This window comes from Ammospiza nelsoni, chromosome 3 (assembly GCF_027579445.1).
Source record: "Ammospiza nelsoni isolate bAmmNel1 chromosome 3, bAmmNel1.pri, whole genome shotgun sequence".
Classification (NCBI taxonomy): domain Eukaryota; kingdom Metazoa; phylum Chordata; class Aves; order Passeriformes; family Passerellidae; genus Ammospiza; species Ammospiza nelsoni.
Window position 1 is genome coordinate 61,727,939 of NC_080635.1, and position 22,840 is coordinate 61,750,778.

Genomic DNA, 22,840 nt, shown 5'->3' on the forward strand with positions numbered 1-22,840 from the left:
AGTAACACACCTGCAGGGTCATGCAAAGACCCCTCACAGTACCACGATGTCCTGATCTTGCTCCTTACTTTGACTTTGCCAGGAGGTGCCAATTCTGAACTTGTCACAGACACACAAATGTTTAAGGAAGACACATACTCTTTTCAAGCCTGTGTGCTTCTCCAACTAGATTTTATGCTCTTACCTGATCATTCTTCCTCTTCTTCCAGTGGCCTTTGTAAATTGACTGGGATCTAGAAACAGGACATTGTATATGTTGCTCAATTTTGTTGTTTTGTTTTGGTTGCTTTTAATTCTTGTCACTGATGTTTTTTCACTCAGCACAGGCTGAAGTGAAGCAAGCATGGATGGAACATGGTATTATCTCTGTAACACATTTCAACTTTTCAGCAGAAACAATTTCAACAGATAGTTCAAAATTTACACTGAATAGCTGAACCAACAACTCCCACTTTCATCTGAGGTCAGCTGGCACCTCTGAAATCAAGCTTCTTGCTGGTTGAGATTCAAAATCTGCTGAGTGTTTTAATCAGGATGACAGTGACAATTCCAAAGTGAAACAACTCCAACTGATCTGTTGTTCCTTCCAGTGCTTCTCTCGGGTGGGGAGAAGGTGAAAAAGTCTGCTCCCTTCCAATTCTTTAGAGGTGTCTCCAAGTGTTTAAAGGTCAGTGGGCTTTAAAACATGAAACAAAGCAGGAAGAACTTGGGTAAGTGATATATTTAAGTGTGTTTAATTTAAAAAAAGATTCACCCAGCAATGTATGGCGGCAGGCTGGTTAACTCCACAGAAGATCTGAGGTCTTAAGCCAAAGGAAACAGAAATATCTGGATGCACGTACTCCAGCATGTATTGTCCAACTGACTTTCTGTCATGGCAGCTCCTGAAATGTGCTACTGTGAAGTTATTTTTAAAGAAAACTTTAAAATTAACTAGTCAAAGGGGCATGGCAAAAATAACTTTCCCACACCCACCTTTCCATAACAGTACTATTGCTGGAGTCCACATGGAAGCTGAGGCTTGTGCTCCTATCTCTTTGTCATGGGCTGAGTTAGAATACACAGTCTGGGGACAAAAAATAACATTTTATGTATGCAAATTTATTTTAGTATTTAAAAATACAATGTTCTGGGAAACACTGCCCAAAATGGGGTGATGCACCCCATGTTGCAAGCATCTTTTGAGTTGATTGCTCTTTTTGCTCCTGTCCAAGCCAGGAGAGACGACAGCCCCACAGAGAGCTCATGATAAGTGTCTATCACATGGCAGGTTTGGATGGGCAAGGGACTCAGGTTACCTGCTAGTTTTAGGAAGCATCTTCAGCTCTGTGTTAAAACCAAAATCAGCAAATTTTCTTTAGCATTATTTTTTTCAAACTTGAGGCTGGCTTGTTTTGGGCTTTGTTATGATTTTTTGGTTTGGTTTGCTTTGGTTTGCTTTGGTTTGGTTCAGTTTGAGTCAGTTTGGTTTGGTGTTTTTCAGGGTTTTTTTTTGCTGTGATTCTGCTTACTTTGATTTCATTTTATTTTCTCTTCTAGGAAGAGTTTAAGTTTTTGGATTGAATGTTTTTTCCCCCTTTTGAAAATACCTTCTTTCATATGATATATTAAATCTTCCCTGGCAAGCTCATCTTCAGCCATATTGCATAGGTGGATTTTGGAGGTGAGCAGAGAGCAGAATTCAGAAAAATAAATTAACAAAATACATTGTTTTTAAAATGGACTTTAGTTGGATGACTTTGTAGATTTCATCCTCTAGCCTTGGCAAGCCTGAAACAATTTGCTGACATAATTGTACAAGAACACTTACAGATACTTTGCTCAGAGAGATGTGGAGGGAGATACAGGCTTTAATTTTTCAAAATGTATCTATCTATTCATGTTGGTTGTGTGTTAAATCTCACATGATACTCAGCACGAAAAGGTCCAGGATACTGCAGTGCTCCACAGGCTCTCATCATCCCCTGGCTCAGGGGTCTCTGGCAGTGTGGAGAGGGAAAGAAAGGAGGACACGAGAAGGGTCCAACTGCTGTTCTGTAGGCTTCATCCAGGAGAACATGTGCTAGGAACACATTGAAGGAGATGCCCAGGGGTCAGAAATGCTCTTGGATGTCAAATAAATGTACATGCAACAAACTGAAATCAAGATGAAAGGCTGGCAGAAGGACTTATGCTCCAAAATGAGAGCCCCAGGATGTTTCCTTACAGACCATTTGAAATCTTAGATAATTTACATGAAGTTTGTGGAGAAGGGCAAGGTGAAAGGGTCTTGGCTGCATCACAACATATGTTTCATACTGCAAAGCAAAGCTGCCTACAAGAACAAATGGATGCAGTGTATACTACCTAGTAAGTTATCATTTTACATGAGAAGTAATGAGATTTATTTAACTTGGTCGACCGTCACATGGAGAACCTTCTAGACTGGATATTTTAATAGGATAGGCATAAAATATGCACTAAAATAAAATAAAAATAAAATAAAATAAAATAATAAAATAATAAATGCTACCTATGGGTTCTTCAAGAAAAAAAAGACTTTTTATAGATTGTTTTGGAGAAGAATGCCTGTGCTCTTTCCTCCTCCCCAGGAGGAGGAAGGGAAGACAGGTTTATTGACCAATTTGATAAGGGAACACATTTGTATTCCAGCAGTTTTCCCAAATGAGTCTCTCATGAAGGCTTAGCTTCTCACAGTGTGTGTGACAGCTTGTCATGGGCTGCCACAAGAATGGTGACTCTGTAGGACTGGAAAAGGTGTTGGCCAGCCGCCATCCCCTGGGTGAGGTAGAAGATGGAACCTGTGGCACCACTGGGGCCATTAGAGGGGTTTTGGTGACAACCCTATTTATGTTCTGCAGGAAGGGCAGAAAAAGCAGCATTCTGCTCTTGGAGAGGGAGAAACAGGACTGGAAGAGAAAAAGAAGGGGATGCTTATGTTTGTTTGTTATGAAGTAAATGTACATTGCTTGTGGCGCTCTCAGATTTTTTTATGACCAAATGTACTGGATTCTGCATTAATTTAAAAACTAGTCTCTGTTTAATTATACTGAGACCCTCCTTCGAAATAAAAAAAAATCTTTATGGTTGATAAGTAGACAGAAAAACATATGACACAAACATGAAATAAAGAGCTTGAATCTGTGCTTGTGATGAAATGAAAACAAACCTCATCTCAGCTGGACCAAATGCATCCTTCAGTCCACCATCCCTAGGGATAAGGAGTCATGAGGACAATCTGAGAACTCCCTGGGCACTCTCTTCTCCCACGGGCTGAAACTCTGGCAGGTGCCAGCCCAAGAGTCTGGCTGCCTCTTCAAATAAAAGGAACCTTTAAATTATTTATGTCAGATCTTAGTTTTCCTACAGCCTTAGACTTTTCCAAATTCCTTTATTTATGTTCAATTTGCCTGTGTATTTAATTAACCAAACAAAAAAACCAAACAACACAATAACAAAACAAACAAACCAAAAAGAAAACCCAAAAAAGCCTACAAGAAAGAAGTCTGTCAATCACTGATACCTTTATACTGCTTCTCCTTAAGAAAGAGCTAGGGAGACCTGGAACAAGAGCATAGATGCAGAACACTGAGACAGCAAATACATCTGAGTTTTCATATGGTAAATTATTCTTTAATGAGACACATTTTTCCTGCAGAAACAATTTGCTTTGAAATTCAACTTCATACACAGAATGGAAGTAATTACATTTAAGTTTGTTCTTCAGCTTTCTAAAGCTGTTTCTAAAACTGGGCAAATAAAATTGAGTGCTTGACCGACTATCTGTGGACCTTCTAGAAAGGCTGCCTCTAATGATGAAAAAAATGGAAAAAAAAAGAAAGAAAAGAAAGAAAAGAAAGAAAAGAAAGAAAAGGAAAAAAAGGAAAAAAAGGAAAAAAAGGAAAAAGGAAGGAAGGAAGGAAAAAGAAGGAAGGAAGGAAGGAAGGAAGGAAGGAAGGAAGGAAGGAAGGAAGGAAGGAAGGAAGGAAGGAAGGAAGGAAGGAAGGAAGGAAGGAAGGAAGGAAGGAAGGAAGGAAGGAAGGAAGGAAGGAAGGAAGGAAGGAAGGAAGGAAGGAAGGAAGGAAGGAAGGAAGGAAGGAAGGAAGGAAGGAAGGAAGGAAGGAAGGAAGGAAGGAAGGAAGGAAGGAAGGAAGGAAGGAAGGAAGGAAGGAAGGAAGGAAGGAAGGAAGGAAGGAAGGAAGGAAGGAAGGAAGGAAGGAAGGAAGGAAGGAAGGAAGGAAGGAAGGAAGGAAGGAAGGAAGGAAGGACGGAAGGAAGGAAGGAAGGAAGGAAGGAAGGAAGGAAGGAAGGAAGGAAGGAAGGAAGGAAGGAAGGAAGGAAGGAAGGAAGGAAGGAAGGAAGGAAGGAAGGAAGGAAGGAAGGAAGGAAGGAAGGAAGGAAGGAAGGAAGGAAGGAAGGAAGGAAGGAAGGAAGGAAGGAAGGAAGGAAGTGGCGGAAGGAAGGAAGGAAGGAAGGAAGTGGCGGAAGGAAGGAAGGAAGGAAGGAAGGAAGTGGCGGAAGGAAGGAAGGAAGGAAGGAAGGAAGGAAGGAAGGAAGGAAGGAAGGAAGGAAGGAAGGAAGGAAGGAAGGAAGGAAGGAAGGAAGGAAGGAAGGAAGGAAGGAAGGAAGGAAGGAAGGAAGGAAGGAAGGAAGGAAGGAAGGAAGGAAGGAAGTGGCGGAAGGAAGGAAGGAAGGAAGTGGCGGAAGGAAGGAAGGAAGGAAGGAAGGAAGGAAGGAAGGAAGGAAGGAAGGAAGGAAGGAAGGAAGGAAGGAAGGAAGGAAGGAAGGAAGGAAGGAAGGAAGGAAGGAAGGAAGGAAGGAAGGAAGGAAGTGGCGGAAGGAAGGAAGTGGCGGAAGGAAGGAAGGAAGGAAGGAAGGAAGGAAGGAAGGAAGGAAGGAAGGAAGGAAGGAAGGAAGGAAGGAAGGAAGGAAGGAAGGAAGGAAGGAAGGAAGGAAGGAAGGAAGGAAGGAAGGAAGGAAGGAAGGAAGGAAGGAAGGAAGGAAGGAAGGAAGGAAGTGGCGGAAGGAAGGAAGGAAGGAAGGAAGTGGCGGAAGGAAGGAAGGAAGGAAGGAAGGAAGGAAGGAAGGAAGTGGCGGAAGGAAGGAAGGAAGGAAGGAAGTGGCGGAAGGAAGGAAGGAAGGAAGGAAGTGGCGGAAGGAAGGAAGGAAGGAAGGAAGTGGCGGAAGGAAGGAAGGAAGGAAGGAAGGAAGGAAGGAAGGAAGGAAGTGGCGGAAGGAAGGAAGGAAGGAAGTGGCGGAAGGAAGGAAGGAAGGAAGGAAGGAAGGAAGGAAGGAAGGAAGGAAGGAAGTGGCGGAAGGAAGGAAGGAAGTGGCGGAAGGAAGGAAGGAAGGAAGGAAGGAAGGAAGGAAGGAAGGAAGGAAGGAAGGAAGGAAGGAAGGAAGGAAGGAAGGAAGGAAGGAAGGAAGGAAGGAAGGAAGGAAGGAAGTGGCGGAAGGAAGGAAGTGGCGGAAGGAAGGAAGGAAGGAAGGAAGGAAGGAAGGAAGGAAGGAAGGAAGTGGCGGAAGGAAGGAAGGAAGTGGCGGAAGGAAGGAAGTGGCGGAAGGAAGGAAGTGGCGGAAGGAAGGAAGTGGCGGAAGGAAGGAAGTGGCGGAAGGAAGGAAGGAAGGAAGGAAGGAAGGAAGGAAGGAAGGAAGGAAGGAAGGAAGGAAGGAAGGAAGGAAGGAAGGAAGGAAGGAAGGAAGGAAGGAAGGAAGGAAGGAAGGAAGGAAGGAAGGAAGGAAGGAAGGAAGGAAGGAAGGAAGGAAGGAAGGAAGGAAGGAAGGAAGGAAGGAAGGAAGGAAGGAAGGAAGGAAGGAAGGAAGGAAGGAAGGAAGGAAGGAAGGACAAAAACAAGCTTGGGTTTGCATTTTTAAATGACAGTTAGTATTTCAGTTTCAATAAAAATGAGCAAATACATTCAGTGCCACCAATTCATCATTAATTTGAAAGTTAGACAAGTCTGTAATTTAAGATAAATATTAAGGATGAGAAAACATTGAAGGTAACCATTATTAAATGAAATGTTTTGTTGATTTCTTTAACTGGCTGTTTAGGCTAAGCTGTGGTTTTTAATGCTCCCATAAAGAGGAATTATTAGTGCTCTTTCTTCTGGTATAGAAATTGGGGAGGTAAGGAGTGTGAGATGCCAGTTTTCATTATAGTTCTATTAGAGCTCTTTGCTGTCAGGAAAAGTCAAACTGTTTTGCTTCCCTTCTGTGGAAAATTGACAGCTTATAGGTGAAACTTCAGAAATAATTAGTGAAAGTAGCTATGTAAATTCCATTGGGGTAATCAATCTTTCACAAATGTATTTAAATTAATACAGTGTCCTTTTCTTTGAACAGTGACAGGGTGCAAAAAGATTATTTTGGATTCCTTTAACAGCATCTAGAAGCCTACACTGACTCTTTAAAAATAAATTACAGCCCACTCCACTCAAGAAATCACAAAGGGTGAGAGTGATATTTGAAATTAATTCAAAAATTTCTTCAGCATGCTTCCAGCTGTCAAAATGCATTGAAGATATGCCAAATATATTTCAAAACACTTTCTGTAATTTGAAGACATCTCAAGTAATTTTTACTGCCAAAATCTTTACTTCATCATTTTCCTAAAGCTGTAGGATGTCTTTTTATTTAGGTCCCTCACATAATTTTTCTTTCCCCACCAAAAAAAAAAAAAAAAAAAAACACCAAGAAAAAAAACACCGAAACAAACCAACAATCCATAGAAACCAGACAAATAATAAAATTTGCACAGTTTAGGTGTTGAATTGGGAGTTTGATTTGACTTTTTTCTTTTTTTTTACAGAGAGTAACACGTTTTATCTTTTAGAAAGAGTAAAAATTCTTATTGTAGTGAGAAGATTTAGGCTGGGCTTTAGGGGTCAGGACTCAAGAATATGGCTTTGCCATAGATTTTCCATGTAGCCCTGGTTGTATTGAAAGTTCTCTGCTCTGAGTCCACTCAAGAAAAATAGTACTCCCAAACTGAGTATGGTAGATAGAACCCACATATATTTAATATCTGCTTAGCCATTGGAACACTGAGCCTGCCTGAATAGACTTTGTAGTGCGATGCCATGCACAGATGAATAAATATTTCCATTGGAAGAGTGAGTTCATATTCTGTGCTGTCAAATAAAAAGTGGTAACCCAGGCTGAGGATCACCTGGATGGCTCATTTTGGCAGGCGCTTCTTTGTATTGGGACTCCTACTGTATTAAACATTTGCATTCTGCTTTATCTTCAAAATGCTTTAGAAACACTTCAGTATCAATCATCTTCATAGATTTATAAAGATAGGTAGCATTAATAACTATCAATAGATGGGAGAATTTTTTGCTTGAGACTCTGTAGTCTCAAGGCTATTTTTAGCTTTGAGTCTATACTCAAAGCACAGAGCTTAGAAATCTCAAACAGTGTCTTTTTTCTCTGTGGTTGAACAAAGCATTGGCAGAACTGTCTGCCTTTGCAGCACTGGAACCTTTCAGGGGGTTGAGTGTTCAATACATACATGGTGCTAACACTTCAAATGCATTCATTAAGACCATGATTCTTATCACACTTACCAACAGCTGAGGAGAGATTTATGGAGATATATTTTCTATAATTTACTGGTGTATACAGAGCTATTACTCTTTGTTGAAGAAACTTTGGAGAACTTCATGTCAATATTCTTCGCAGGACTGTAACTTGAAACGCCATTATAAGCAAGGTGCTTCTATGTGAAGCCACAACCAGCTGAAAGCCATAACTCTTTCTTATTAACAATCTACTCCAACTTCTATTAAAATCAATGAAAAGATCTTTCTGACTCTGGCAGGTACAGAATTGCTCAATAAAATGTTGAAAACACCCACAGGTTATTGTTGTTCAGTCCATAAAAAAGTCAGCCAAAACCTTACTATTTTTCACAATGTAATGTGTGTACATGTGCTTCAATTCTTTTGAAACCACCAGGGGATCCTGGTTCTTCAATAGACTGTTCACTGGAGTCAAACATTGGCAAAAAACCTGGTGGGCTCAAGAGCTTTTACTAACAACCTTTTGTTCATACCTGCTAAGACATTTAAATTCCATACGAAGAGCATGTCTAAGATCTCTCTGTTAAACTGTAAGGAAATGTCAAAGAACCCAAAATGTAGCTCCTGAAAAGGTAAAGGAAAGCTCAAAATAAAATGACAGGGCACTAAAATGTTCCAAGATTTTAGAGCCAGGAGCCACCACAATTCACAAGGGTGACCACCTGCTTTGTGAAGGTGTTAGGATTTTCATCACAATAATTTTTATACCAAGTGCAAAAACTTGGAGCAGAGGAGGCTTGCATTTTTAGAAAGGCAGATTTTATCTCTATCTGTGGACTTCAACTGATGGTAAAGCAGTATAAAATTCTGTGGGTAATGATCCTTGCTTTTTAACATGGCTCTTAATTTTAATTTCCAGCAAGATCTGCCTCTGCAGATTTGAAAAGTCCTCTACCTGAATTGACTCATCTTAGGGGGAGTGTGAGCAGTCGCTGTCAATGGAAGAAAGAATGTTAAAAAAAAAAGAAAAAAAAAAAAAACAGCTTGCTGGGATCAGTGAATTATTCTGAGCAATGAGAGCTTTAGATTTTCAGGTAAAGTTAGAAGCAATTGTTGCAGGTGGCAGGGACAAGTAAGCTAAATGTTAGGCTAAAAAAGTTAGGTTTCTTTGGATATAATTATTTCAGTGTTATGAGCTGATCGCCTTTGTCTTTACTGGGCAATAAATCCTATCCACCCATACATACTGAAGGGGCAGAAAAAGCTTTTACACAAAGACCAACCTATCATGTTGTAACTTGTGTTCCAACAGTTCATGTTTCAGCCAATTCAGCCTCTCTCTCTCTGTGAATAATCCATGTGTGCCATTGCAGAGATTAGATTTTTTTCTCATGTTGGGGACAGTTTGTTCAAGCTGAGACCATTATCTTACATCACACAGGCCATTGGGAGGGCACAGCTCTCAGTTCAGTGTTGAGCTTCTTGGGTGGGTTGCATGAAATCTGATTGATCTTACCAGAACCACTGTGGGTTAGCAGAGGAAGACCACAGCTCCTGAAACTCTCTGCAGCTTCTTTTAATGCTCAGTTCACCTCTGGAACAGTTAAATATTATACTGTTCTCCTGACTTAGGTATTGAGACAGTAGATTCCTGTAAATGAAGGGTGACAATATAGCTAACTAACCATAGGAATAGATGACCTGTCTCCCTTTCTTTGTCAGAATTGTTCTAGATGGTATCATGGAGTCCTTTATTTATTCAAGGCTTAAACATTCCAGGAGTCCAATGTTCCCTTGGGAGATTATTTCACAGCTCAATGCACCTGTGTCAGGAAGGATTCCTTACAGCTTGGTCTGACTCTGTTTTTAATAAAGTCAGACTATTTTAATGACAGGATGAGTGTTCACTTTTTTCCTGGTTTTGGCCAGGACAGGCTTCATTTTTTAAAAGCAGCCAGTAAGGGCAATGGCTAGGACGCTGGGGTTATTCTGTAACACCTCACATCATTTCCAGACAGGGGAAAAGGGACCCCTGCTTCCAAGGACAAGGGGTTCCTTTTGGTCAAAAAAATCATGGCATCTGGTATTGTTTATTGTCTCAGTCTCTGTGGTGAGCATTTTTACATGTGAATCACTCTCTCTTTTGTGTACTTTTATTATTAATTTTGTTGTTGTTACTGTTCATTTTCTTATCTCGTTGTTTCCAGTATATTGTTCTTATCTCAGCCTGCAAACTTTACCTTTTTTACGTCCAACTGGAGAGCAGGGAGGGGAAGTATCACATGTTTTCTTTTACTGGGAGTACTAAATTGGAGAATATAATTCCTAAACCATGATAACCTTGCACTGAAAAAATATATGGAAGTCTATTGAATTTCCTGCAGTATCTTGAATTTGATTCAAAAGATAGTGCAAGCATTCCATATGAACCTCACTCACACCTGTCTCCCAGGTCCTGACTGTTCTGAGTTTCCATAAAACATTTTCCTCTTTGAAATTACTGTTCTGCCAGCTATATCAAATACATTTCCCTTATGTTTATAAGTTCAATAAATGGTGCATATATTCCTGTAGACATAGTGCTTAGTTTCATATTTATGAGATTGTTTTAAAGTTTCCATTTTAAGGTTTCAACCAGCTCAACTAATGGCCGCATTTAGCTAACAAATGGACTGAGCTCAAAAAATAATACAAATCTTCACATTTTAGAAATTATTTTCTTTTGAAACATTTTGGAACATTTTACTGACTTTCTGGAAAACAATAATTAAACTCATCAGCAAGCTAGAAAAATATTCCTAGATGTAGTTTTCAGACATCTGTGTTTTGCCTATGTGTCCATCCTTCTGAATTTTTCTGTCCCATTCCCCTACACTGGTCCTTGGCCACCCCCTTGGGGAATAAGCAGGGCTTTTCCACCTGGGGAAACATGGGTCCCTGTTTGTGTGCACCTTCCAGAGCAGCTGGAGCCGCCGACACCGTGGCTGCATGAGGACACACGGTCACTTTGGATGTTGTGGGTTTGGCCGTACAGCCTGACCTTCACCCCATTGCTGGCAGTGGAGATGGAGTGGCCAAGCTGACTGTGCCTGCAGGTTCCCACAGGGCAGAGGTAACACTGAGGTCCTGGCAGGCTCTTTGTGAAGAATGCCACAACTTAGAACTGAAGCAGGGTTAAGGAGATGTAAGAACAGACGTGATCTCTGTTCTTTCCATATGGGAAGAATGGGGTCAGATATTGCCTCCTCTTGGTATAGTATACATACATTTTTTTCAGCAGCTTGTTCTAATCTTCAATATTGAAACTTGAACAAAACAAAAGGAATTTTTCTTACACAAGATCCTCCTAAGAATTTAGTCCGCCATATGAGCACCTTCCCAAAGGATCACTTGTTACCAGCAGTCCATGATGACAATCCGATGATCTCTCACTTCAAGATCAAGGATGGTTTGGAGATGGCAAATTATTTTTGCACTTGGCCTTACACATCAAACTGGAAAATCTCCTGCAGAGCATTTGGAAGAAGAGGTCAGTGACTCTCATTTACCAGTCTTTGTGTTAGCAGATGTGGGGACTCTTCTGATAAAAAACGACTAGTGATTTAAATTGCAATTTCAGACAGGTGCATTTCTAGTTCCTTCCTTGCAGCTAACATGGTTGATTTTGTTAGGTTATGTGATGAAGGCTGGCTTCTGCACACACACACACAGAAGCACAGAGGAATAACAGTGTATAGAGGAACTCCAGAGGTATTTCCAGGGTACTCCCAGGCACAGAATTACAGAGGCTCTGGGCCAGCAGAGCTGCTTGCACACCCCAGCGGCAGCAGGATCAGACAGAGGCCGCTGGGTGGACAGTGCCTAAGTTCAACTGCTGGAGGGATCCCCACTACATAAATACGTATGTGTGTATTTGCCACTAATACATCAATCAGCCAGAAAGGGGAACAGGATGAGACCATTGGGGCTTGCTGCAGTTTGTCTGGCCGTGTATTTATGTGTACGGGTGCTGTATATGTGTGTCTGTCTGTGCCTATTGGAAACTCATGCTGCTTGTTGGGCATGGGAGCAGAGCTGCAGTTGCCTTCTGCCTGTTGGGCTGCTGGATTCAGCAACATAAGCCAGATTTTGTTCTGAATTTTTCTTGTGTGACATCCATGTCTATTAGTGCATTTGCTTTGCTGGATTAGAGCAATTTCAAGAACATTTATTAATTTGTGTGCGTGTTTGCCATCCATGTTAAATGTTCTTTTATGGCATTATTCCTGGCAGTCTTACTAAAGTGAAGAGCCAAATACAAGTGAATTGAGCTACTATAGAAATGGCCTTAGGGGCTCTTTATCCATTGATCAAAACAATGTGTACAGGTAAAGCCCAGCTGCTGGCACAATACCTGACAGCCTTGGGAGCAACAAAGTTGGCCTTGAATTGCAAGAGTTGCACACAAAATCTTAAAAATACAAAGATGTCCCACTGAAATAACTGAAACCACTCACACATTTTGCTGCTTTGTGCTTGTAAGAACAAGCTTTTTACCATATGGGTCTTTTGATTACCACTGAATACATGTAATTTCTCTACCTCTCTCTCAAATTACTGTATTTGCATAATTTCAAATATGTTTCCTTGGGAGGGAGAGCAAGTTATGTATTGTATTAAAATAGTTGATGAGTTGTTGGCTGTGCATGTTCTCTAGGTTGGCTTTTATTCCTACATTCAAAGCCCGGTTACTCCTCTTCCCTGCAGCACCTGCAGCACTAATGACCAGCAATAGTGAATTCTGCACCTGGAGATTCCCCACTTCACAACCTCTAGAAAAATGTTTTTTAAGACCAAGTTAACAAACTTTTCAGACTCTGTAGGTAGCCCAGCACCTCAAAAGCCAGTGCATCCCCCTTATGAATTTGAGATTTTTAATTGTAAAAACTTTTAAATATGTGAATAATATTGTCTCCTGCAAAAATTTGGAAATGAAGCTAACAAGATTTTTGAAAATAAATGGTTGATTATCTTGCTCACTATCTTGTCACAATGCCATGCTTTCTACTTTTTCTGACCCCTCAGGGAGATAGGACAACAGTGCAAAGAAACATGAAATCACAGTCACATCAGTTTTCCTTATGATCTGAGTCTGCTGCTCATTTACTATGGCCTTGTTCTTCAGAAGAGTCCTGCTGAAACAACAGTGCTTGATCAAGCTCAGATTGGCAGAGCTGGGATCAGTGCTGGGGGTTGTCACCAGTGCAGTCAGATTTTCACCTGGTACTGTCTCTTAAAATTCTTTTCCAGCTGAAGCAACTCAAAATCAAATTCCCACAAATCATTGGTGGCATAAGAAAATGTTGACTGTTTTGCATAACAATATTGTGTTTAAATGTCCATTTAGAGGATGAAGTAATTCGTATTCTATTTGTACATCTTAAATCCAGATAAAATATTTAGGACAGCAGTGTGCTTCATCTCTTTTCTTCAAGGGCTATTTGTGGTTTTGAAGTGAACAAACACCTAACTATTTTGCTGTGTTCCAAGAGGGGGAAAAAACCCCCAAAAAACAACAAAACACCACCAACCCACCCAGATATGTGGGTTTTTTACCCTCTCTAGGCAGGGCTGATGTTCAGTGTCTTCTTTTCACTGGGTCAATAACTATCACTGATGAAATTTTGTACCAGATCTCCCTTTCCCCTTTGGAGCCCAGTACCCACAGCAACCTCCCATGTCTCCCAGCCTGGCACACACCTTTGGTGGATGTGGGTGCCAGAACCAGCTGATGGGACCACCAGCTGCCTCACTCTGCTCCAGCTGCACCTATGGGAGGAGGCAGCCACAGAGGGAAGGAAGCAGAAGTTCCTCCCCATGCCACTCCTCCCCTCTGCTGTGGAGCTTCCGAGCACAGCATGCACCAGGCTGAGAATGTTGCTGCCTTGAGAGCTTCTCACTGGTATTTACGTGCCAAACCCACATGCTGCAGTGCTGCGGATCATGGCCTCTACCCTGCAGAAGTTCATTCATTCTCTGGACCTCAGAGCCCTTCCCAGGGTCCTCCAAATCCAGTCAGGCATCTATTGTCAAGGTGAGCATCAAATGTTTTCTGGCAGGGCTTTGCAAGCCTGTATTTGACATCAGATCCCTCTTCAGACTGGAGTGTAGAATGGGGGGAGGCATAGGAAGGATGCTCATGGAGTTGTCTCCTAGAAGTTTCCCACAGCTGAGTGTTTTATCAAAGGCTTTGGAAATGCCTTTGGTGCAGCGTGCACTTGGTCTTCTCACTGGCAGTGAAAAAGAAACTAGTTAGTCCTTATATCCTGGAAAGAGTACTGGAATAAGACATGAATTTGCTTTGCACTAACACAGAGCTATCAATCCAGCAACTGCAAATCACCTCACAGAGGTTAATTTATTTAACTCCTCTTGGACTTCTGGGCCTGCCATGGAGAAGTCTCTTCTGACTCAGAAATAAAGAACCAGGGAGTCTGGAAAGTGACCATGAAGGACCATAAGATTTTCCTGAAATTCTGCTCTGTATTTGGGGGGCACTTCAAGTGTGCAACCATGCAAAGGAGTTGGTATGAGCTGGACAGGAGAAACACAGGGGTAATATTTTACTGGGTTTTCCTGCTGCAGATCTATTGTTATGATGTTTTTAGTGCTCTGCTTGTGCACAAAGCACACTGGAAAGGTTGTGTCGAAGAGACTCGCTTTAGTGGGAAAAATCTGCTCTTGGTTTGGGCATGGACTTTGTTCAATGACAGTGAAGATGTCATGTCAAGCCCATGTATCAGTCTAGAAAAAGTTGCTTCCATGCCACTGACAGGGAAAAACACAGGTTCAACTAATAAAACAGAGAGGTTTTCATGAAATGAACTGAAGTCTGCTTCAGCTTCAGCCAAACACCCGCTATGGGATCCACAACATCTATCTTAACATCAATCTAAATATTTCCATGCTGCACCACAGAAGGAGAGAGGAGGTGGCCAGAGTCTGATTGGCAATCAGCAGCTGTGGCCAGAGTGGGTGATTTTTCCCTCCATGACAACAGCCTCTTTGGGCAGAAAGGAAATGGGAAAGGGCATACTGAATTTGTGATGGTAGAGTACTGTCCATGTGCTCCTGATTGCTCATGCTGGCCGCCCTGGAAACTACCTATGAATAATACTGATACATAGAAAAAGTGTTCTGGGAAATAAACTTAGCTAAAATAACAAGAAACTTTTGAAAATACTGTTATTCTGAACTTTGCTATGTGGCCTGTTCAAGTTTTATCTTTTAAACTATACATATATATATATATATATATACATGTATATATACAAAATGCTATGGTAAAATGATGGTAGCCCAGCTGTCTGTAGATTTCTGAGTTCATGCAGTCTGCGTCCTAATGCTCATGAATGGTAAAACTTATACCAGTACATTTTTGTAGCCAGAGTATTTAAGTTGGTGATTCTCTATGCAGTCTAAGCCCTTTAATTTTCCTGAGGAGAAAAACACTGGTGAGTAAGCACACAGACCACTCTGCAGCAATTCCTCACATGTGAAAGAAAAAGTCTATTAGCTATTGATTAGCCTTGGGAGGAGGTGGTATGGGCTCCTGAGAATATTAGCACTAAAAAGTGACAGCCCTCGTACTGCTCCAGTGCCTTTTTGGCCTTCAGCAGCACTACCTCTTCCGGTCCTCTGCTCCTGGTGGCTTCTCAGCTGTTCTCATACGTGTCCCCCCAGCACAGCAGCTGCAGCACTAACAGCCATGCATGAGTCTCTTGTTTATACAACAGGCAAGACTGATCTATTCTGCTTGGCTCCTTGCCCTCACAGCCATCATCTCCCAAAAAAATACTTGCAAGTACCTAGGAACACTGGTGTCCTGTAGTAGGCTTCTGTGTGTTCCTCTTCTTCCCTGTTTCAGAGGAAGATTGAGATGCTCAGGACACTTGGTGCCTGATAGGTTTGCAGGATCTAGGGCTACAAAAGGTCTTCTCAGGCCAGGCCCTCACTCCCTTTCTCTCCCTTCTTCCCTGAGCTCTCTGTCTGTGTCAGATCTTTCCTGAATATTTTCCTTCCTTCTGCACCAGGCAGCTGGGGTGAACACATTGTTCTGTGATTGCATTATGATTTATGTCACATTTTCTGTTGAAAGACTAGTACTTCAAAGACAGTCTGGAGTAACTCCTCTTATATTGCTAAACAGGAGAACGGGCCACTTTGAGCACTTCAAGTTTCCATTAGGACAACCACTCTTTAGTCCTTCCTCAGGCAGATCCCTCTGCCCCTGCACCAACCTTTTTGATCTCTCTGACCCCATGCAGTCCACCAGCAATCACAGTGTGGGTAATGGCAGGTCTGTTGGCAGGGACAATGGGTTTATTGCTCTGGCTGCTGGGACCAAATCTGAGCATTTGTGCACTGATTGTAATAGCTCCCAAATGGCTACACAGGCAGCCCACTCAGGTAAGTGCTTTTGTGGAAGGGGACTTCATAGGAATCTGTAACCATTCTCAGCACAACCTGCAGATAGTAAGGGAGAAGATCCTAAGAAGGGGTACTTAATTTTCCTGTGTAAGAATTCTAAATAGGAAGAATTTTTATATATGTAAATATTAATGTATATTTCCCCCTTCAGAACCCCCCTCAAAAAGGGCAAGTTTTCTTAACATAGCATAGGCAGGTACACAGAATGGCTAATGGGGTAAATGCTGGTCTATTACATCCATTAGAGCTGTCACCTCAAAGCTGTAGCAGCCAACCAAAGAAGGCTACAGCAAGATACTTGATAATAAGACAACACGGTGTAATTGATTCACTGCTCTTCTCTGGTGCTCTGTGTGCTGTAGGGATGAAACTCTCCATTTACTCCATTGGAAGTGGCATTTTCCACACACTGCACTTAGGTCTAATGATTTTATAAATATAGGACTTGCAAACTAGCCTTACAGCTCCTGACAGATTTTCAGTACCTCTGGAAGCATAAGGAAAGTTTAATGCTCTGTGAGGATGAATGTTTTCCATGTGGTGAGGTATTTTTATTAGAAGCTGCAAAGTCAAGCTCCAGGGAGAGAGTGGGAATTTCCTTGCCTTTGGCAAGGTAACATCTCTGAAAGAATCCATTCTGCTTTTTTATACATATTACACCAAATACAATCTAGGTCTCTCCTTTCAGACCCAAGCCTGCCTGCTACTGTTCCCAGGGGAGAGCAAGTAGAAAACATATGCTGTGTGCACTCATTCTACCATTAGTCTCTCTACTGGCCTATAAAAAAATTATGTTTCTGCTGATACTACTGGAATGTGATGTATTTAACTGTAGTTCCCCAAACTGCAAATGGACACAACTTTATAGACCCTGCTTCCACATGGAATACTTTCAGCTAGAAAAGCTCTGGGCAACTGAACTTTTGCTGTTGGTAGTGAATACTATGTTTTCAACACTTTCTCAGGAAGTTCTGTTGCTGTTTAGCTCTCTGTTCTGGGCACAAAGAAGAGGAAAGCATTTTCCTTGAATGATATCAGTGATTTGAATGCCACACTTGGACTTTGGGGCTGGCTAAAGCCTTACCAGTTTGCCTCTAGGCAGAATAGTCAAGATTGGAGACTCTTGTTCACACTTCCATGTTTCTATTCTGCTTTGGCTCCAGCTGTGTGGGGCTGCATAGTCAGAGACCCAACCTGCAGCCATCACCTACTCCTGTCTGCCACTTTGCAGAGTCAGAAATGTGGGGTGTTGGTAAGAGCCCTGAGTTCTTCCAAAATGCTTTTCATCATCATCAAAAGCCCATCCAGAAGCAGAGAAATTATCATCATCCCTGGTTTGAAAACAGAAACACAGATGAAAGGAGATGGTAGTTCTGCAAATGCCAGGGATGCCTGTCAGGGCAGTTGCTCTGGACTCTGCAGTTGTAATGTCCTTACTACAGAAACTGGACTGCACTGTTGAATCTCTGAAGGGAATAGGAAGGATGATTATAAAATGAAAGCAAGTCTGCCACCAGATACAGATAACTTGGTAATCAGCACTGATTAGAAAGGAACTACGGTGCAGACTGAAGTACATGACAACTTAATAGCTCATTAAAATAGGTTTTTAAAAAATTAAATTGCTGAAACTCCACAGGGAACTGATTTGATTGATCAAATATCTTTCTTTGAACATTTTAGTAAATATTGATACTTAGTGAGGTAAGTACTGTCTGACCACTGATTTTTACAGATAGCATGCAAGTGTAGGTTTTCATTTTTATGTTGCAAAAATTCTGTCTATTTTAATACTAATATAATTATTTTATGGGTAGTTGAATTTAATATTTTGCAGGCTTAATTTAACCAGTGGCAAAACAGTAAAAAGTGCCAATTTTAATTGTGAAAAATGAAGAACCTCTCAAGGAACCTCTTCTGTTGATGTTTGTTGTCATTAGCCTACCCACAGTCTTCTCATTCTTGCCCCACCTAAACACATGCATCATTAATGGTATTCCCCCATTTCTTCAGGGGTTGAAACTTGCCAGAGCGTGGGGAGAGTTTGTAGCTCTGCTCTGCAATTCAGTTATTTGAAAACAGCATGTGTGTTGTGTAAATTGCAGTTCCAGGACATACCCTCTTTTACAACAGGCCTGTGAAACACATCAGGAAACTCTGAGCTCCTTCTCTGAGGAGAAGGGGACTCTAAGCCAGCAGCCTCCATCTCTGCAGCCTGGGTATGCAGGGAGGCAGTGTGCTGTAGCTGTGGTACTCCAGTCTCTGGGATTCAGGAAAGCGCTAGATCTGTGCAGGGAGGACATACTGGGAAGAGGCAACTGTGGGGTCACAAGTATATCCTTGGTTAATGTCCTTCCAGACTTAAGGGATCTAAAGATTCTTAGAATTGGCAGGTTGGGATTCCTCCTCTGGGCAGATGTTTGGTGCTCGCTGACAGCTGCACCAAACATGTGAGGATTGCTGAGAGACAATGCCAAACAAAACCCTTGGGTGAATAGCTCCATTTCAAAACTCATTTTGGTCAACTCTAAACAACATGACTCATGGTTCCTCTTGCTGGCTGCGTATCCACATTCGCTCGCTGTCTCTGCAGTTTTGGTTTCACTCTCTCTGCTTCTGTGACTGGAAAATGGCATCTTTCCAGCAGCCATTTCTGCAAGCATTTCAGGGAAGTGATGGGCTCTGCTGATCATCAACAGAGTTCGAAACAGTTGTTAACCCTGTTATTGTAGCTAGGCAAGCTGAATGCAAAAGGAATCCTTATCTATCCAAACTCAGCTACCCTGAGTCCTAATTTAGACAAGAAATGTCTCTCAACACTAACAGTTCAAAAATGATCACGTAGGGTACAACTGTTTTACTGTTTCTAAGCCAACCTAGAGAGAACAAATCCTTCTCCCTTGTCAAGTATGATAAGCCAATGAGTTGATGAAGGCTAGGATATGCAGTCTATAATATGTATGGATAAAACAAGCAAATTGCCTCTTCATCCTGGATGGCAGAGGATTAATAAAACTACTTTTTCTTACAAAAAGCAACAAATAATTTAAACAGAGGCTAAACATAAGACAGCTTTGATGAAGATAATTAGGGCTGTATTTCTTAGAGGTGAAATATCATTAAAAGTTATTATCATTCTCCTCATTACTGGGTGGATTCTCACTGGAGTGCATGCCAAGGGAGAACTGCTTGTGAAATTGGTGAAACTTGTGGTACAGTGCTTTCACTTAGTAATTTGTGTCTTTTTATTTTTAAGATAGAGAAGATTTTTTAAAGATAGATAAATATATCAGAAAGTGCAAGGATGGTTTCCTGTAAATACAGTTGTTTCTGTTCTTCTTGATTGATCAAGTAGGAGCAAGAGCCTTAAGTACAGCCAGAGTAGTTTGGATTCTTTTTTGTGGTCATTAGTTGGAGCATATTGGTTAATTTTCTCTATTAATACAAACCACTGAAACTCTCCTGCCCTTGTTCAAGCTGCTTCAAATGCCTGTTTTATTCTAAACAAGAAAGAAAGAAAGTGTTCTTCAGTGGATGTGAGAACAAACCCTGACTTTTTGGGGTCAAATATTGCTCATTTTATTCATACTGCTGCCCTCAATGGAATGACTCATACAGACACAGTGAGAAAAATCTGACCCTGGGTAGCTGGCACTCTACCAGGTGAAGCTAATTTGAGGATCTCCTCTGAGGGGATTTTCTTTCTGTGACATTCAGTTTTGGGCCTCCCCGTGGATGGCACAGAAGGTAGGAAGAATACCCAAATTGCCTGGCTTGTCTCAATGCAGGGGTCAACTCCTTGTCCTGTCTTGCTGAAGCTCCCTCAATGTGTTGGTGTCCTATAGCAGAGAGCTCCCCAGTTGCCATTGCACTCGGGCTCCAGGAATGTGAGGAGGAGGAGGTCTGCAGCAGGAGGAGCCCTGTTTCCCTTCCCACAAACCCGTAAAAAACCTGTAAAAGTACTAAGATAGTTTTCATAAACTCAGGCTCTGGAAAGAAGAAGGGAAGAAGGGACAGCCATGACAAATTGCGTAGGAGGGAAGATCCTGGGGTAAACATCCCATCATTCACAAGCCCATGACCACACGATGTTTCTGAGCTACAGGTCTTTTGTGATAGAACTTTTTCTTCAAATACCTGGTGTTGTGTTCATGAAGGAACATGGCATTTGTCCAGGTCCACTGTTTCTGGTTAGGTCACTTGGACACACAGAAGTGGCACAAAGAGCATCATGCTCTGATCTAAGTAGGGGAAAAATGCTTAAACATGTTTCCAGTTCTGGACTGCACCTGTGAAGTGCTCAACACTCTGATCTGATCCTGCAACTCAGTTTGAGCAGCCTTCCTAAACCTCATCCAAAAAAATGTAGTTTTCTGTTGAACATATATGTGAATAAACATATTAAATTCAAATTAATTAATGCTGTAAAGAAAATTAATAAATCTAAATAAATCCTGACCAGCTATAACAGTGACTAATGCTGTTCAAAATCAGGTTTGGGCATTGTCTTCAGTGCTGTAGTAATTCTGACTCATTTGGGTAAACCCAAATAAAAGGTCAAATTGGGAGCTGTGGTTTTACTTGCTCTTTCCACTATAGTGGGTGCTGCATGCATAAAGCTCTGCTGCAGTATGTGAGCCTCTAGATAGATGAGAATCAGAAGAATGCATTTTTAAAAAAATGTGGCCATAAACTTATCAGGAAAGTAATAAATCAGAAACCTCAGAAGTAATTTCTTTTTAAAGTCCATTATGATTGAAATGGCTTAAAGCACTTGACATTTAAAGTTTGACTTTATATGGCAAAAGATAAATCTTAATGGCTTTTGTTTTTTGATGGTTTCGTGCGGGCAAAAATCAGACCCTTCACAGCCTAAGTAGATATGATCTAGGTAAAATGCATCTTTGCATAGTCTCTTTTGGAAGATTTGTGTCCCAAACAGATCTAACCTGAAGATTTTTGTTGCTTAGGACATGGTAAAGAGAGAAGAGGTTTTGAAAGCCCAATAAGTTGCTCTGTCATTTGACAAAGGATCTTCCACTCAAATTCACACTGCCTTCATGACCACTGTTATCCTTGGGCATCTGGAGCACTGTGTGGGCACTGGGGAGCTGGGCTCACCTGCTCTCAGGGAGGGCACCTTCTGGGGTTAGGAAGGGAGGGGTGGATAAAAGCCATTACAGTGTTTTATCCTGCTTGCAGCCACTCTCACGGCCTGGGGTTAGAGAGAGAAGCTGGGGTATGCTTCCTTCTTTGTCTGTCATTGTGCATGATTTCCAGCCTCTTCCCTACAAGGCATTGGATTATTTGAGTTTGGTGGGGGAAATTCAGCAGACTGCTGAGCACCTTTTGTGCTCAGGAGATATTTGACTGGAATAAAAAACTACCTAATGTCTCCCCATCAGAAATTGTTTGCTTTTCCTTCTGCTTAATCAGAGTATAAAATGATTTAAATGATTAAGCAAAACTCTCCTCCTTAAAACTTTAAAATAGATCTCTTTTCTTGCCAAAGAGCATAAACTCTGAACAATTGGCCAGCCCTCAAATAATGCCCATAAAGAATGATACCTTTTTTTATCGACACTAATTATAGATCCATTATGCCCTTCATATTGCTTTGAGAGCCTGCAGGAGCCTTAATAAAACTGTGATTTCAGCTGAGCTATGTTGTAGGGGAGAATGGGTTATTGTAATTCTGGCTGAATGGCTGCACCAGGGCATGGAGCCTTTAGGACCTTTTCACCAGCCCCTGAAACAGAGTCATGTCTGATAGTGAAGACAGCACCCATATGGGCAGCTGATGACAACTTAATAGTGGAGAAAAGAGCACTGGGAAAAGGACATTGGGACAATGTTCTACTCTTTCAGGAGATGTAGGGGGATCTTTCATCTCCCCACTAAGCAGCCAGGCTCCTGGTTCTTTGGATCTCCTTTCAAAGACTGCTCAGCCTGCCAGCTGCAATGAATTCCGTGAGTGTTACTGAGACATGAAAGAGAAAATATTTTCCTTCAAAGATTCAAACTCATGGGACTAGGCAGTCAATGCCTAGTGTTTGGCCTCCAAAGTGGTTTTGTTGGGAAAAAAGCTTGGTCTTTGTTTAAAAAAAAAAAGAAAAAAAAATAAAAGAGGGGGATACTTGGAAGAGCTTAGCAGCACCCTGTGTCAGACGGGCTGTGAGACTGGGAGTCAGCCAGCCTGGGCTTGGGCTTCACCGCTGCTGAATAACCCTCTGTGCCACCTTAGTCAAGTCTTTTGTGTCGTCTGCACCGCTCTCCCTGGCCCTTCATGCTGAACTGCCCGGGGTGTTTGGCAGAAAGGAGCTCCATCCCTGTGATGTATCGCTGCTGTTTACTCCGGCCCTGACTGGGAGCCGCTTCTATCAGCATCAGTGAGGCGTTCGCTCCGAGAGCAGTCACCAACAGAGCTCCAAGCTGCTGGGAAGAAAAGGGGGCATATTACTGAGATATTTTATTGTTTCACCTTGCATTATAAAATATTTATCTCAGTGGTACTGTCAGATGCCCTGACATTAAGAATGATATCCTCCATCTCAGGCATTCACTGTATTTATATTTTATATTGCTGTTTTTAATACAAAAGTGTTCCTCTTGTACCTATAATGAGAAATAAATCAAATAAAGAGCTTATGTTAGGGAGGATGGTGGTGTGGCTGCTTAACATTGTAGGGAAGATGGAGGGAAAAGATACTGAACTGATTGTGACGCTTGCTTTGATCTGATCACAGTGGTTGATAACACTGTGATTGTTGAACTAGAGATGAGCTTATGAAAGGATATAAATGTGGTTTTTATTGAACAAAGTAGCATTTCAGAAATGGTTCTTT

At 41.7% G+C, this 22,840-nt stretch overlaps 1 protein-coding gene across 2 annotated transcripts in view; it reads left to right on the top strand.

Annotated features, from left to right (window-relative positions):
- The first annotated feature begins 13,462 nt into the window (after positions 1-13,462).
- The window catches only part of THEMIS (thymocyte selection associated), a 76,615-nt gene continuing 67,237 nt past the window's right edge, over positions 13,463-22,840 (top strand). For both annotated transcript variants that reach the window (XM_059468937.1, XM_059468938.1), the window contains exon 1: positions 13,463-13,599. In XM_059468937.1, coding sequence (XP_059324920.1) covers positions 13,509-13,599 — 91 coding nt within the window. In that variant the 5' untranslated portion in view covers positions 13,463-13,508. The remainder of the gene's footprint in view (positions 13,600-22,840) is intronic.